We start from the raw sequence: 13,576 nt of genomic DNA, 5'->3' as shown, positions 1-13,576 counted from the left end.
AGCTCGCGCAGGGGTCACGGCGCAGGAAGCGGATGTGAATATCGGCGCTGGTACAAGAGCTCGCGCAGGGGTCATAGCGCAGGAGGCGGATGTGAACATCGGCTCTGAGATCATGACGCAGTAATCATGTGATGCATTACCGAGGCAACCAATAAACAACCATGCGGATTGGTTGAATTATGAGAGCAGCAATAGGTGCATGGAAAGGTCCATCAAATTAAATAGAGGATGATTGGATGGGATGGCGTCCCACCAATCAGAAGTGAATATCACCCCACCATGATGTCACAATAGGAGGTTATTTAACCCCTGTTTTGGCGCTTTTTCATTCAGTGCCCTTAAGCCTCTTGACAAAGCCGCGTCTTGCGGCGAAACATGTCGAGGGGGGCATAGGATAGGTTTTTTAATACACAGTGCAGACTCCTCCACTAACCGTGTGTACACTGCAGGTACACACAGGTAGATAATAGGTGATGCCTGGCTGGCACAGATAATTAATAATACAGGAGGAGAGATACACTGCAAATTTTAACTCCTTTTTGTTGGTGTTTCGAAATTAATAAAGATTATACCTTTTAACAAATATATGGGAAATATAGGGAATTAGTGGATCACTTCGGTGATCTTTTGGTGAACTGATGTAGGTACATGTACCAATTCATCCGGATTATCATAAATACCTAAGACTAGCTATCTGTCTAAACTCAGAACTGGTGCACCTTCAGTTCAGGGCTCTACCCTTCAGCATCTCCATAGCCATAAGAGTGTTTACAAAAATAGTTTGAGATGGCGGCTCATATAAGGGAAGGAAGGGGTACCTTTGACCTAATAGCAGAAGGTAGTCTAAATAAGGGACAAACAGAAGAAGAGGTAAAAAGTTTCTTAGATCATACCTTGTCTGTTCTAAAAAAAAAATTTAGGTTGGATTATAAATTGGACAAAGTCATCCCTGGTGCCAACGAAGAAAGATCTTTTTCTGGGAGTCCTCTTAGAAAAATTTTAAAAATTCAAAAAGTAGTAGGCAAAGTGCTCAGTCTCCGTTCCATATCTCTAAGGAAAGGTATGTCCCTCCTTGGGCTGTTTACAGCTGCTATACATGCAGTCCCCTGGGCTCATTTACATTCAAGGCCTCTGTAGCTAAATCTAGGTTAGGTTCAGGATCTCGACCAAAAAATGTGTCTGCCTCCAGAGACTTTAGGTAGAAAATCTTCAAATAGGTCTAGACTGGGTCTCTGTAGATCCCAAGATACTTACACAGATGCCAGCCCCTGGGGTTGGGGGGCTCACATAGGAGATCTAAACTTTCAAGGTCCGTGGGATATCTTGGAAAAACCTCTTTCCTCAAACAGAAGAGAACTCTTAGCTGTACAGCCTGATCAAGTCGCAAAAACTCCTTCTCAACCAAAATGTAAAAGTGTTTCCAGAAAACTCTACCACAGTATCTGTGCTGAACAGACAGGGTACCACCAAGAGCGAAAACTTAATGAATATCTGTTATCAAATATTTTCCTTTACAGAATCAAATCTCCTTTCATTGTCCACAGTGCACTTAAAAGGTTCCTTAAACACGAGCGGATTTCTTAAGCCGTCACAATCTTCGTCAAGGGGAATGATGCCTAGACCCCCAGATCTTCAAGAAAATTTGCCATCTCTAGGGTACTCCACAGATAGACCTTTTTGCAGTGAGGGAAAACCGACAGGTACAAAAATTTTGCTACCTGAACCCCACAGAGAACCCACGGGCGGTGGATGCTGTAACCCAAACTTGGGACTGGTACCTAGCCTATGCTTTTCCCCCTCTTCAATTAATTCTGAGGGTCATAAAAAAAAAAGATTCGGATCGACAAAGCTCGGGTGATCTTGATAACCCCGTTCTGGCCACGGAGGGCTTGGTTTTCCTCACTAAGAGAACTGTCAGTCACAGATCCAGAGAACCTCCTGATGCAGGGTCCAGTGTTACATCCGTCGGTAAAGAATCTCCATTTGACGGCATGGCCCTTGAGGGGATGTTTTGTAAAAGTAAGGGAGTCTCTGACTCAGTTATCTCTACCTTACAGACCAGTAGGAAGTTATGCACCTACAAAATTTACTTCAGGATCTGGAAAGTTTATCTATCCTTTGTTAATGAACCATTCTCTGCTTCATTAAATATTCCAAAAAATTTTGAATTCCTTCAAGCAGGTTTGGAGAAAGGGTTAAAACTAGCCACTTTAAAAGTCCAGGTCTCAGCACTAGGTGCCCTCTATAATTCCAAAATAGCAGATCATCCCTGGGTTATCAGATTCCTCGGAGCAGTTAAGACTATCTGTTCATAAATTTCCCAGAGCCCCAATGTGGGATTTATCTTTGGTTCTGAAGGCTTTCTTGTCCCAACATTTTGAGCCAATTGATAGGATTTCACTTAAAAATTTGGTCCTAAAAACAGTCCTGTTAGTGGCAGTAACTTCAGCCAGGAGGGTAGGGGATCTTTCTGCCCTTTCTAGCGTAGAACCATATACTAAAATTTTAGATAGTATAATCTTTCTCCCAGATCCTACATACTTATCTAAAGTAGTTTCTTCTTTCCATGTTTCTCAAAATATTGTATTACCTTCTTTTTGTAACAACCCCTCTAATGACAAAGAAAAGGCCCTTCATTCATTAGATGTTAGAAGATGTGTCCTGCAGTATTTAGACAGCTAAGGACTTCAGAAAATCTACTGCTTTTTGTTCATTTTGCAGGTAAAAATAACAGATCCAAAGCTAATAGTAATACATTAGCTAGGTGGATCAGACAGTCTTTGCCTTAGCTTATACAGCATTAGGTCTTGATCCACTAGTAGGAGTGAGGGCTTATTCTACCAGGTCCATAGCCACCTCTTGAGCTGAAAGGCATGGAGCTTATCTAGATAAAATATGCAAGGCTGCTACTTGGTCTTCTCCACTACAGGGTGAATGTGGGTAGCTCCTCTTCTCTTGCCTTTGGTCGTAAGGTCTTACAATCAGTTATCCCACCCTAGGTTTAATCTGATATTCTCTTAGGTGGTGCTGTCATGGCGATGGGATGGGGGAAAGCCGGTAATTACTCACCGGTAATGTTGTTTCCACGAGCCATGACAGCACCAGGGCATTCCCTTTATTTTATGGTGTTTCTTTATCTCACTGGGTTTAGGTTCACAGTTCCAGGGCTCCCTAAGGCCACGGCAGAGATTGTTTGGGACAATGTAGCCTCTGCAATGCTAATCAATGGACACAAGGACTTGTCGTGGATGGCCATTCAGGGGGGACTATCTCTGAGGTCATTCATGCATGTCCGTGGCTTGTGCAAAACCAGGTACTGCCCCAGGTGCCCCTATGTGGAGGGAAACATCTATGCTCGTCTTTTGGCAGTGCCCCTTTGCGCAGGGCCTATTGAACGCCCTGGAACCTGAACTTAGAGACTCGGTACACAGGAACTAACTACCTATCGTACCATTTGGTGCTTTATGGACTTTTTCCTGGTTCATGACGTGGAGGCCATGCGGGAGGCCTGGGGCCTTATGAACTGTTTTTTAAGGACGCTATATGGCTGGCCAGGAATTGCCTCATCTAAAACAGGGAGGACATGTCCGTCCAGGACTGCCGCAGGCTGGTCCACAGCCGGCTTAGAGACTATTCTACCTTGGACTGTCCGGACGTAGATGAAGAAGAGGATTAACACTCCTCTACTTCCCCCTACCTCCCCATATGTTTGCCCAGTAGTTTGACCCTGTGATCTGCCCTCCCCCTACCCCCATTTGACCCCATGCCCCTTTCCCGATCAGACTGTAATATGTTATTGATTTTCAAATTTGTTTCTTCGATATTGAGTGATGGAGTGGAGTGTTAGTGTAGCATGTGGTTTGGTGTATAGCTTAGGGAACCTGTGCTGTATATTGTACTGTCATGCTTTTGTGTGATTTATTGTACGACTTGTAATGACGACTGAATGATGAATAAAGCTCTTTCAATACCTTTGTATGAATCTTAATGTAAATAATAACTTATGAAGGCTCTTCTGGCCTCGGAAATACTGAGGCTGAAGAGGAGGGCTCTCTTTATTCTCAGGTTTCCTGTCCTTATGGGCGGAGTCCCTCTCTCAGGGCTCGGGGGAAACAACCTTACCAGTGAGTAATTACTGGCTTTCCTGCTGTAGATCTTATCACTGACTGCTGCCATTCAGAGAATATCATGATTTATTGCTGGGGGAAGGATAGTTTGAAAGAAAAGACATGTACAGTGTGTTTTCAACAACACAGCATGCACACAGATAGCAAAAGCATTTGGCTGGCAGCCATTACGCAGAGCTGCACTGACTGATGGGAGTTATAGTCTGGGCTGCAAGCAAGAAAAAAGAATATTCAGGAGACAACAGGGGCCACAGGAGCTGGAAAAATCACATGGATAACTACAGGGGACACAGAACAGGTATCTTGGTGGCTTTGGGGCATTTTTATTTTTCTTCTCCAGAGCATGCCTTTAACAAATGACTGGTGAGAGCCAGTGGTCGATTTTATCAATGCATTTCCAGAAGGATTACCAGAGGAGGGGCACAAGGCATATATACAGATTTGTCATCTGTGTCAAAATTTAGGATGTGAAAAATCACTTGGTCCTAGCAATCTAGTAATATTTTGACAACCATAGCCACTCATTTGCAGTGAGAGTAAAAAAAAGTGTTAAAAACACTACTAAGTACCAAAGTTCTGGAATGCGGCACCCCTTGGGTAAGGAGGCAGACCCTATCCAATTATAGAATGGAAGGCTTATTAAAGGGATATTCTAGGGAAAAAGGTTTCAAATCAACTGGTGGCAGACAAATAAAAAGATTTGTAGATTACTTCTATTTAAAATCTTAAGCTTTCCAGTACTTCTGTATGCTCCAGAGGGAATTGTGTAGTTCTTTCCAGTCAAACGCAGTGCTCTCTGCTGTCACATCTGTCTGTATCAGGAACTGCTCAGAGTATAAGCATTGGTTAACCTTCCTCTGGAGCAAAACAGCAGCTGTTAAGTACTGGGAGGCTTGATTATTATTTTTTTTAAATAGAATAAATCTTAAATCTGTATAACCTGAGTTAACTTAAAAACCATATTCTTTTATGATCTAGTGCAGTGTTTCCCAAGCACAATCCTCAAGCTCCCCCAAAATGTCATGTGGGTCCTTTAAAAAAAATAAAAAAATATTATTATCTGTATTTAAATATGTTATGGCTGAAGATTATATTTACTCTCTCCTCAGGCAAGTCAAGGTTTATCTGAAAATTCGAATTACAAAACTCGTCAGACTTGTCCGACCCCCATGGGACTGATGTCATCCTCCATTCCAGCAGCCCTTTCTGGAGCAACACAGTCTGGTATATTACCATCTTACATGATGCCCTTATGTCAGTATGCAGGGGGTTTACCAACAACAGGGTATGGAGTTCAGTGGGCTGGAGCAACTATGCCCACAGGAGGTCAGCAGATAACTCAGTCAGCCAGCATGCAGATATTCCCAATGTCCTTGCCGCAGCCCACCATGAAGCAGTCTCATTCCAACATGAGAATCACGTAGCTTTGAGGCCTTCCTTTGTATGAAAGTCTATATTTTAATTGTCTGAGCCTGCCCATGCCTTGTGTGTTCTTAAGTCCCACCCCAGCAGTGCTGGGTAAAGTTGTATGGTTAGTAGCAGCCCTCTTGAGCACTGTAAGATGGATGAGGAGTATGGCATGACTGCAAATCCTGTCCAAACCCACATCTGCCTGCACACAACCATACTCTGCATTCCACGATCACTGTGAAAGTCATGCGCATAGTCTCATAGCCCTTACTGCTTGGTCTACATTTCTGTGGTTTATAATTTTACACATTCTGAAATGTATAGTACTTGAACTAAAAAAAATTGAGAGGTTTAGTGCCTTGAGTTATTTCCAGTTTGCCTGGAAAACCTGTGTGAAAAAATGGAAAGAAGAATGCCAACTTTTTTGTTATTCCATCCACCATTTTTATTTAACCATTTTTTCCCAGCACATACCTACCATACATACATATGGCACTTTTTGTTTCCTTTTTGCCTTACCTGTGAAAGATGGATGTTGTGTTTTTATATACCAGTACCCTCTCTCCAACTTCATAAATTATAATAAATATATATTTTTGTTTTTAATTTATACCTGTAAAAAGCATAAACACTGGCTTTTTATTTTAATCTAGAAAATCGATAAACTTATTGACACTTGCATAAGAAAATTTGTTTCCAGGTACAAACGGAGCTACATTGTCATTGGAAGAATGCATCTAACATCTTTATGTATTATTTTAATGCTTTGCCTGAATTTTAATTTTAAGATTTTTTTTTCCTTTTTTCTTTATTTTTTTCAACCGAAGGTTTTTTGGAGGCAGATTCTCAAGGTTTTCGAGAACTCCCAAAATGATCTCCTTTTTAGTGGTTTAAGCTCATGGGTGGATATTTTATGATATTGGTCAACATATTGTGGGCTGATGTGCAATCCATTAACTTACCCAGAAGCCAAAAGTAACTTTGTGACACATGCCTCATTAGTGCTACTATACAATGCTCAGATCGGTCCAGTCCATTAATTTCAATACTTGGTTACTGATGCACTTCAAAATGACTTCTAGAATAGGCTTTCACAATCATACACTTGGCTACAAACCTTGAGAATATGCCCAAATATTATTTTTCGTTTGTTACTATGATTTACTTTGCACTTTATTTATTGCACACTCACAATTTAATCAGTGTTAGCACATATACAGAGCTGCTAAAAAAAAAAAAAAAAAAAAAAAAAAAAACTTTGATTCTCTTTTTGGGGAAAATTATTGTTTTATGTCCTTTCCACATGAATAAGTAGAATGTTAATTTATTTTTCCTGGTAAAGGAGACAAATATAGTCCTTGCCCTTGTTGGTAACACAATTCACTGTTCTGCCCACACTTCACTAGACCTCCTTCTTCTTTTATATATTCACCAACAATATTATGGGTTTCATTTGTAAAACTGTTTTTGCTTTTTTTTTGTGTTTTTTTTTTTTTGTTTTTGTTTTTTTTGATGCTTCTTTTTCAGATTCATAATGTGTGGCATCAGCAATACTTCACTAAACAGATACTTTGCATAGACTTTACAGTTGCTATAGTGAACAATCTATATATTATGCAGCTCACATTGAGTAGCTGCTAGAATTAAAGGTAGATCCAGCTGTGAAGACAAATCCTTTGTTCTGTTTCAAGAAGGGTCAAGGATGGTCACTGCCACCAGTACTACTAACACGCACCATACAAAACCTGTGTAGACTATAAATGTACTTGGTGGCTTTCAAACTTATTGTACACAACTTGTCAGAATTGCTGCAACCTGCTTACTAAGACAATACGTGGTTGGTTAACCCTTGAATCCCCTAAAACAGGTAGTCAGACAGGAAAACTGGATACATTTCTCTTTCATGATATTTTGGATTCTCCCCTAGAGGCCTTGGCGCCTTGTTCTGTCAAGCTGTGAAATGTATCTCCCAAAGTCTAAAAGCTTTGTCAATGTCTCCATTTTGTTGGTAATCCCTGACTGTAAACTCATCAATTCTGTTGGAATTGAATTTTATATTGACCATTCTGCAGGGCAAGAACCTTTTAAGATAGAAAGAGATTTCTGTTCTCTTCAAGATCTTGAATTTGTTTTTAGATTCATGTGTGTGCTTCATGAGCAAACATGGGAAGTATGTACTGCACTCCTTTCCCCATGCTTGCACTGAATCTTACCTTCCAAGTCGCTCTTGCCTGATTGTATAAACTGTCCTCCTCTCCTGTATGCTGACACAGTCAGTGGCACCAATGCCTCAATATTGTACAATAATACAAAATAAACATTTTGTGCTTGAAAACATTCTGAATGGGTCCTCGTGTTTTCTCCTGTCCACCTCTGACCCTCTCCCTTCCTGTTTGGCAAACACTAACCCATGAATACAAGTTTCAAGTGTGAATCTATTGAAGATGTGTGATAGGTATGTATCTGGCCATATCCTAGAAATTAATGGTAAATTAAATATGATATCTTTAAAGACTCAGAACTTGAAACTTCCAAACTTTTCATACATCATGGTCACATTCATTACAATCAAAAGTGCCTTGTGTTTTACATTACTGTCCACATTCTCTCCTCTCGGTCATTTCAGATCACTTATGTTTTAGAAATATGAAATGTTGGAAAAATACTGGAGACATTTATTTCACTTGTGTTTGAATAACAATGATACGTTTTGTTTTTATTCCTCTCATCACCTTTCCAGTGGCTCTGAAGTTTCACCTTTCACTGCAATACTGCACAGATCATTTTCTAGAAGCCTTCTCTTTATCAGACAAAACTGGAAAATTACAAAAACACCAAAAATTCTGAATTGTCTTTAACATAAAAACTGCATTTAAACAGTAGATCAATTTCTGATGACCCATTCCTTTTAACTGGTAGAACACCCAATCCTGCATCAATCAATTGCACAATGACAGAGCTGATATTGGTGCCAACTGGCTAGACGGATGATCCGTCCATAGGGTAACCCAAACACAGTTGATCTCACTTGTACAAGATGAAAGTCTGGACTTCTTTGCTGGGTTCTCCTCAGCCAGAAGCGAGATAGTCTTTGTCTGAAGTGTTGAACTCAGGGCTCAAGCAACTAATCGATTAATCAGCAACTAATCCATTATGAAAATAGGTGTCAACTGTTCTTATAATTTATTAACTGGTTGGTGGGTAGTTGGTCAGCCAAAGTTCACATGAACTTAGCGATTATCACTATGTATATATGCAACTGTGGTCCTCGGCAGGCTGTTTAATGAAGAGGAGCCCAGAACACACAATCTTCTGCTTCCTGGAGCTCATTTCTGCAGCTATCGCAAGTCCCCGATTGTCAGGCTTTGTGCTTAAAAAAAAAAGTCAGCCTCCCAATAGTAGCAGAGAGCAGATGCAGGAAGTGGAAGATTGTGTGCTGGTCCCCTCTTCATTAAATAGGCTTCTGGGGGCACATGGGATGGACAACCAGGGGGGAATGTGCTGCCCCTCATATCTGGTCACAGGTAAGAAACAGGGAGGGAGGTATAGCCCTTACGAGGGAAAAAAAATTATATTTAAAAGAATTATTATACATATTTAAATGTAATAAAAAGCTATTCCTCTCAGCCTCCACAAAGCTCAGCATCTAGCCGACCCCACAAACTCTCAACACAATACATCCCTTACCTAAAATACACAGAAGACCCCCGATCCGATCCTCAACCCTTAATTAACTCACTCCCTAATCTAGCTCACAAATTATCATTTTCCCCAGTATGGGTATTTTTATCCAATTAGATGATTAATTGAAACAATCTGCCAAATAATCGATGATTGAAATAATCGTTAGTTGCAGCCCTAGTTGAACTAACCTATACCGCAGAAGCACACAAAATGGTGACAACTGGGACAAAGGGGGCATTTACGAAGATATGTGTGATGTAGTTCATTTATTTATATTTTTTTCCGTGACCAACAAATTTATTAAATGTTTGATTTATGTGGATTTGATAAATTATGTGGAGGATACACATTTTCTGAAATTCCACTCTTCACATACACCACAAAGCTAAGCTAAGTCTGGGCTGGTGTAGAATTGCGACTTTTTGGTGTTTTTTTTACTTTTTAAAAAAAAGTTGCAGTTGATAAAGTTAGTCTTGTGCAGTGGTAATGAATTTAACAGCTGGTCTGTACACTCCTTTTTAAAAAAAGGTGTAAACCAAAAAGTTGCAAAAAATTGCCTGAGGTGCAGTGCTGCGCTAAAATAGAGACAAATCTACACACAAAAACAGCTCTAAAGACCATGATAAATGCCCCAAAAGTTAGTCAAAGAACTATTTCAAGTCAAAGTGCATTGTTTTTATGAAATCAAAGTTTCTCTCTCTGCTGAAGGTGATCAGTAGAGATGAGCGAAGTTACAGTGATTCGATTTGTCACGAACTTCTCGGCTCGGCGGTTGATGACTTTAGCCTGCATAAAGGAGTTCAGCTTTCAGGTGTCCGGTGGGCTGGAAAAGGTGGATACAGTCCTAGGAGAGTCTCCAGCCCACCGGAGCACCTGAAAGCTGAACTAATTTATGCAGGATAAAGTCAGCAACTCCCGAGCCGAGAAGTTTGTGACGAATCAAATTACTGTAACTTCGCTCATCTCTAACGATCAGGGTAGAGTATAGCCCAACTATATGGATACTTGTTACAACCCCAAAAGTATGGATAATTGAAAACCAGTATTTAACACACAGACTTTTTGGAACCAAGAAGAAATGTTCCTAATACTTGAAATATGATAAGACGATGCAATTCTTCAGCACTTGTCAAAACTTTATCTTCTATCTCAAACCTCCTGAAATTACCACTTTTTTTTTTTAGCACATAATTATCAAGAAAAAGTGACGAGAGTTGTGTAATGTGTCTATATATACACTTCTATGATTTGCATACATCACATCCGTACATTAGATGGCATATAAGACTTTCCCAGAAGTCTCCTATCCATTCTTTCCCCAAACCTAGAGTAGGAAAATGTAAAAAGTACATGAATTGGTGTACCAGTCATGTACAAAAACTTTTTATATAATCTAGATAATATGCATATTTGTAATATACATTGGATAAAGTGATTTTTTTTCAGTGAAAAAGACATGGTTTGTCCCTGCAGATGTGTCTCTATGCAGAGACAAAATACAGAAAGTGTAGGCGGGATAGCAGGATGATTGGCAAGCCAGGAGCCGGCACAGAGCCCTTCTTGTCCACCCCCACTTCCTGAATCTTGTCTCCTCACAGAAATACACTGGCAGTAGCTGCAGGGACAGCATTTTTTCACCCAAAAATATACAGATTGTTTACCCATTGTATATTACCCATTGTACATTATATACAGTCTGTTACCCTACCCTTTAAGCAGACTAAAGCATTCGATGACACGAAATTTATCGATGACCGAACCACCAGATTCAGGTTTGACTATTTACTGTAAATCTGCTCAACACTATTCCTTATCTGTCATTACTTTATGGACAAGAAAAACATGTATCTTCATAGTAAAATGTATTTGTGGTGAATTTACATGTACCGTGAGTGGAGTGTACCACTTGGTGAATGAATAGGCCTGGGTTTGTGCCTGGCTGGTCGTGAAAAGTATCCTAAAGAAGGTGGATGCTCTGAGAGTGACTGTAGAGAAAAAAGGGGAAGGGAGGGTGGGGACGTCCTCCACTGCTAACATCACCTCTGTGGGTCAGGTGCGTATATAAAGACCAGACTCCTACCACAAATCAGGTTAACTTAAGTTAACTAATACTTGTATTTGTTTTACCAGTTTTTTTTCTGCAAATGAAACATACTACTGATAAATGAGAATAAACTCATTGGCCGACATTTATCATGGTCTTTTAGACCATTTTTTGTGTCTAAAAGGTTTTTTTGCGCCTTTTGGCTTACACATTTCTGCTGATTTTGAGTTGTAATCCACTGATTTTGGCAATACACATGATATGGACGGGTTTTATGAACTGGGCCTTTTCAAAAAAAGGTGCAAAGCCACTGAAAAGTCTCAAACGACACCAGCCCAGACTTAGCTTAGCTTTTTGGTGTATGTGAAGAGAGAAATTTCAGAAAATGTGACCTGCACAAAATTTATCAAATGCTCTGTGACCATTTATAAATCTGGTGCTCCTACACATTACCAGCGCACACAAAAAGTGTAGAAAATTGCTTCACTTAAACCTACAATGATAAACGCCGGCCATTGACGCCACAGACCACGGTCAGCTTGATCATAAACCAACTGTAGTGGAACTGGTGGAAGAAGTGCAGATCTATTCTTGGATGGATTTACTCATCTGTGCTTATGCTTAATAGTATTGTACTCAAATGCCAAAACCAATGTATAGCCTTTATGATATCATAATGAACCTAATGTGGTGACCCACTACTAAGTAATGTCTTGTAATGTAGCATCGTATTTCCTGTAAGTACCTAGAGTAGTCTTCAGAGTTCATCCTGTGGCGAACACCAATCCTTCATCATCGCTCATACATGAAATTAATGGATTCAGCATCTTTTTAATGTTCTGTTTAATAAATTGTTATACTTTATTCATTTTTTTTTAGCATCTTCAGATGAGCCAGACGAGAATGAAGATTAAATCTTAAGAATGGGGAAGGTTTCTCATAAGCACTTTACTTCAAGATAATAATGCACTGGAGCCTCATGAAAAATCTGTTATTAATGATATAGTACACGAAAGTGACTTACACGATGTGACTGATTGTAGGAAACACACCGACACACTAATGTCTTGTTTGATGCAAAGCTTCCACTGTTGCAGATGTTTTATTCTGATAATAAAGGTGTTAAAAAGATCATTCTGAAGAGACTCATTGTGGTGTAATGTGGGGACAATAATATTACACCTAACTCATTGGCAATCTGACAGCATTTTTTTTTTCTTGTATTATTAAAAGGTATAGTAAGGTCAATACCTTTTGTCAATTGCGTTAGTCTGAAAACGAAACTAATTTATAGAATTTATGCAACGTGCTTTGGATGCTGAAAAAGATGAATGCCGTCCTAGTTGACCCAAGACTGTCATTTAGGATTTTTCCGGGCACTTTGCTTTAGCCTGCATAAATTAGTTCAGTTTTTAGTTGACATTAGAACCGTTAGGCTATGTACTCACAGCAGAATTTCTGCGTGGAATTCTGCATGAATTTATTTCACTTCAATGGAATTCCTGCAGCAGAAATGCTGCTGTGTGAAAGGGACAGCAAAATCCCATTAAAGTATATTGGCTATAAATTCATGCAAAATTTCCATCCAGAATTCCATGCAAAAATTCTGGAGTGTGAACATAGCCTTAGGTTAAGGTTTGGCTGAACTTACTGTAAATTCAATCAACACTAGTCAAGGCTGCAATATCCCCCAACCTGTGGTTGTCCAAATGTTGCAAACCAAAACTCCCATAATACCCAAACAACCAAACATGATAGAAATTGTAGTTTTGCAACAGATAGGCACAGGTTAGGGGATACTGATGTATGTAATGTAGAACTAAAGAACTAGGTGTAAGTTGCACTCCCTTCTTATACCTTTAGAAACTTTTAAAGGCCACTTCTAATTTTGTATTATATTTTCATAATGCTCGGTTTTCACACAGGTTTTTTTCTGGCATTTTTTTGGGATATCTGCCACTGCAGTTTTTGATCCAAAGCCAGAAGTGTATTCAAAAGGAATAGGAAATATTAATAAAGGACTTATACTGGATCCACTTTTGACTCTGGCTCAAAAACTGCAGTGGCATTATTCCAAAAAAACGCCAGAAAAAAAACCCGTGTGGAAACCTAGCCTAAGAAATTGCCTTATTTACTAATTACATCCACTAGGACAATAATGCCCTTTTGGATAGAAGACTCCATGTGGAGAGCACTGGCTATTGAGATGATTGAACATAGGGTGCAGTTTGTGATGCCAGGGCACCGTTAACCTCCACGGTCTGAAGATGAGAGCTTCTCCTGGGCCAGGCGCGGGGTAATGAATACACTG

The 13,576-nt window shown here is 39.8% G+C and overlaps 1 protein-coding gene across 12 annotated transcripts in view; it reads left to right on the top strand.

Annotated features, from left to right (window-relative positions):
* WNK2 (WNK lysine deficient protein kinase 2) overlaps window positions 1-12,389 on the top strand; it is a 266,333-nt gene extending 253,944 nt beyond the window's left edge. For 11 of the 12 annotated variants that reach the window (XM_056524323.1, XM_056524326.1, XM_056524325.1 and 8 more), the window contains one exon: window positions 5,237-7,875. In XM_056524323.1, coding sequence (XP_056380298.1) covers window positions 5,237-5,551 — 315 coding nt within the window. In that variant the 3' untranslated portion in view covers window positions 5,552-7,875. Of the gene's footprint in view, window positions 1-5,236; window positions 7,876-12,144 lie in introns of those variants that run through there. The other variant, XM_056524329.1, reaches the window with a different exon arrangement.
* Window positions 12,390-13,576: the final 1,187 nt, after the last annotated feature.

The sequence above is a fragment of the Hyla sarda genome, chromosome 6, assembly GCF_029499605.1.
Source record: "Hyla sarda isolate aHylSar1 chromosome 6, aHylSar1.hap1, whole genome shotgun sequence".
In the NCBI taxonomy this organism is placed as follows: Eukaryota; Metazoa; Chordata; class Amphibia; order Anura; family Hylidae; genus Hyla; species Hyla sarda.
Note: the sequence above shows the minus strand (reverse complement) of the source record. Positions and strands in the feature narration are given on the sequence as shown.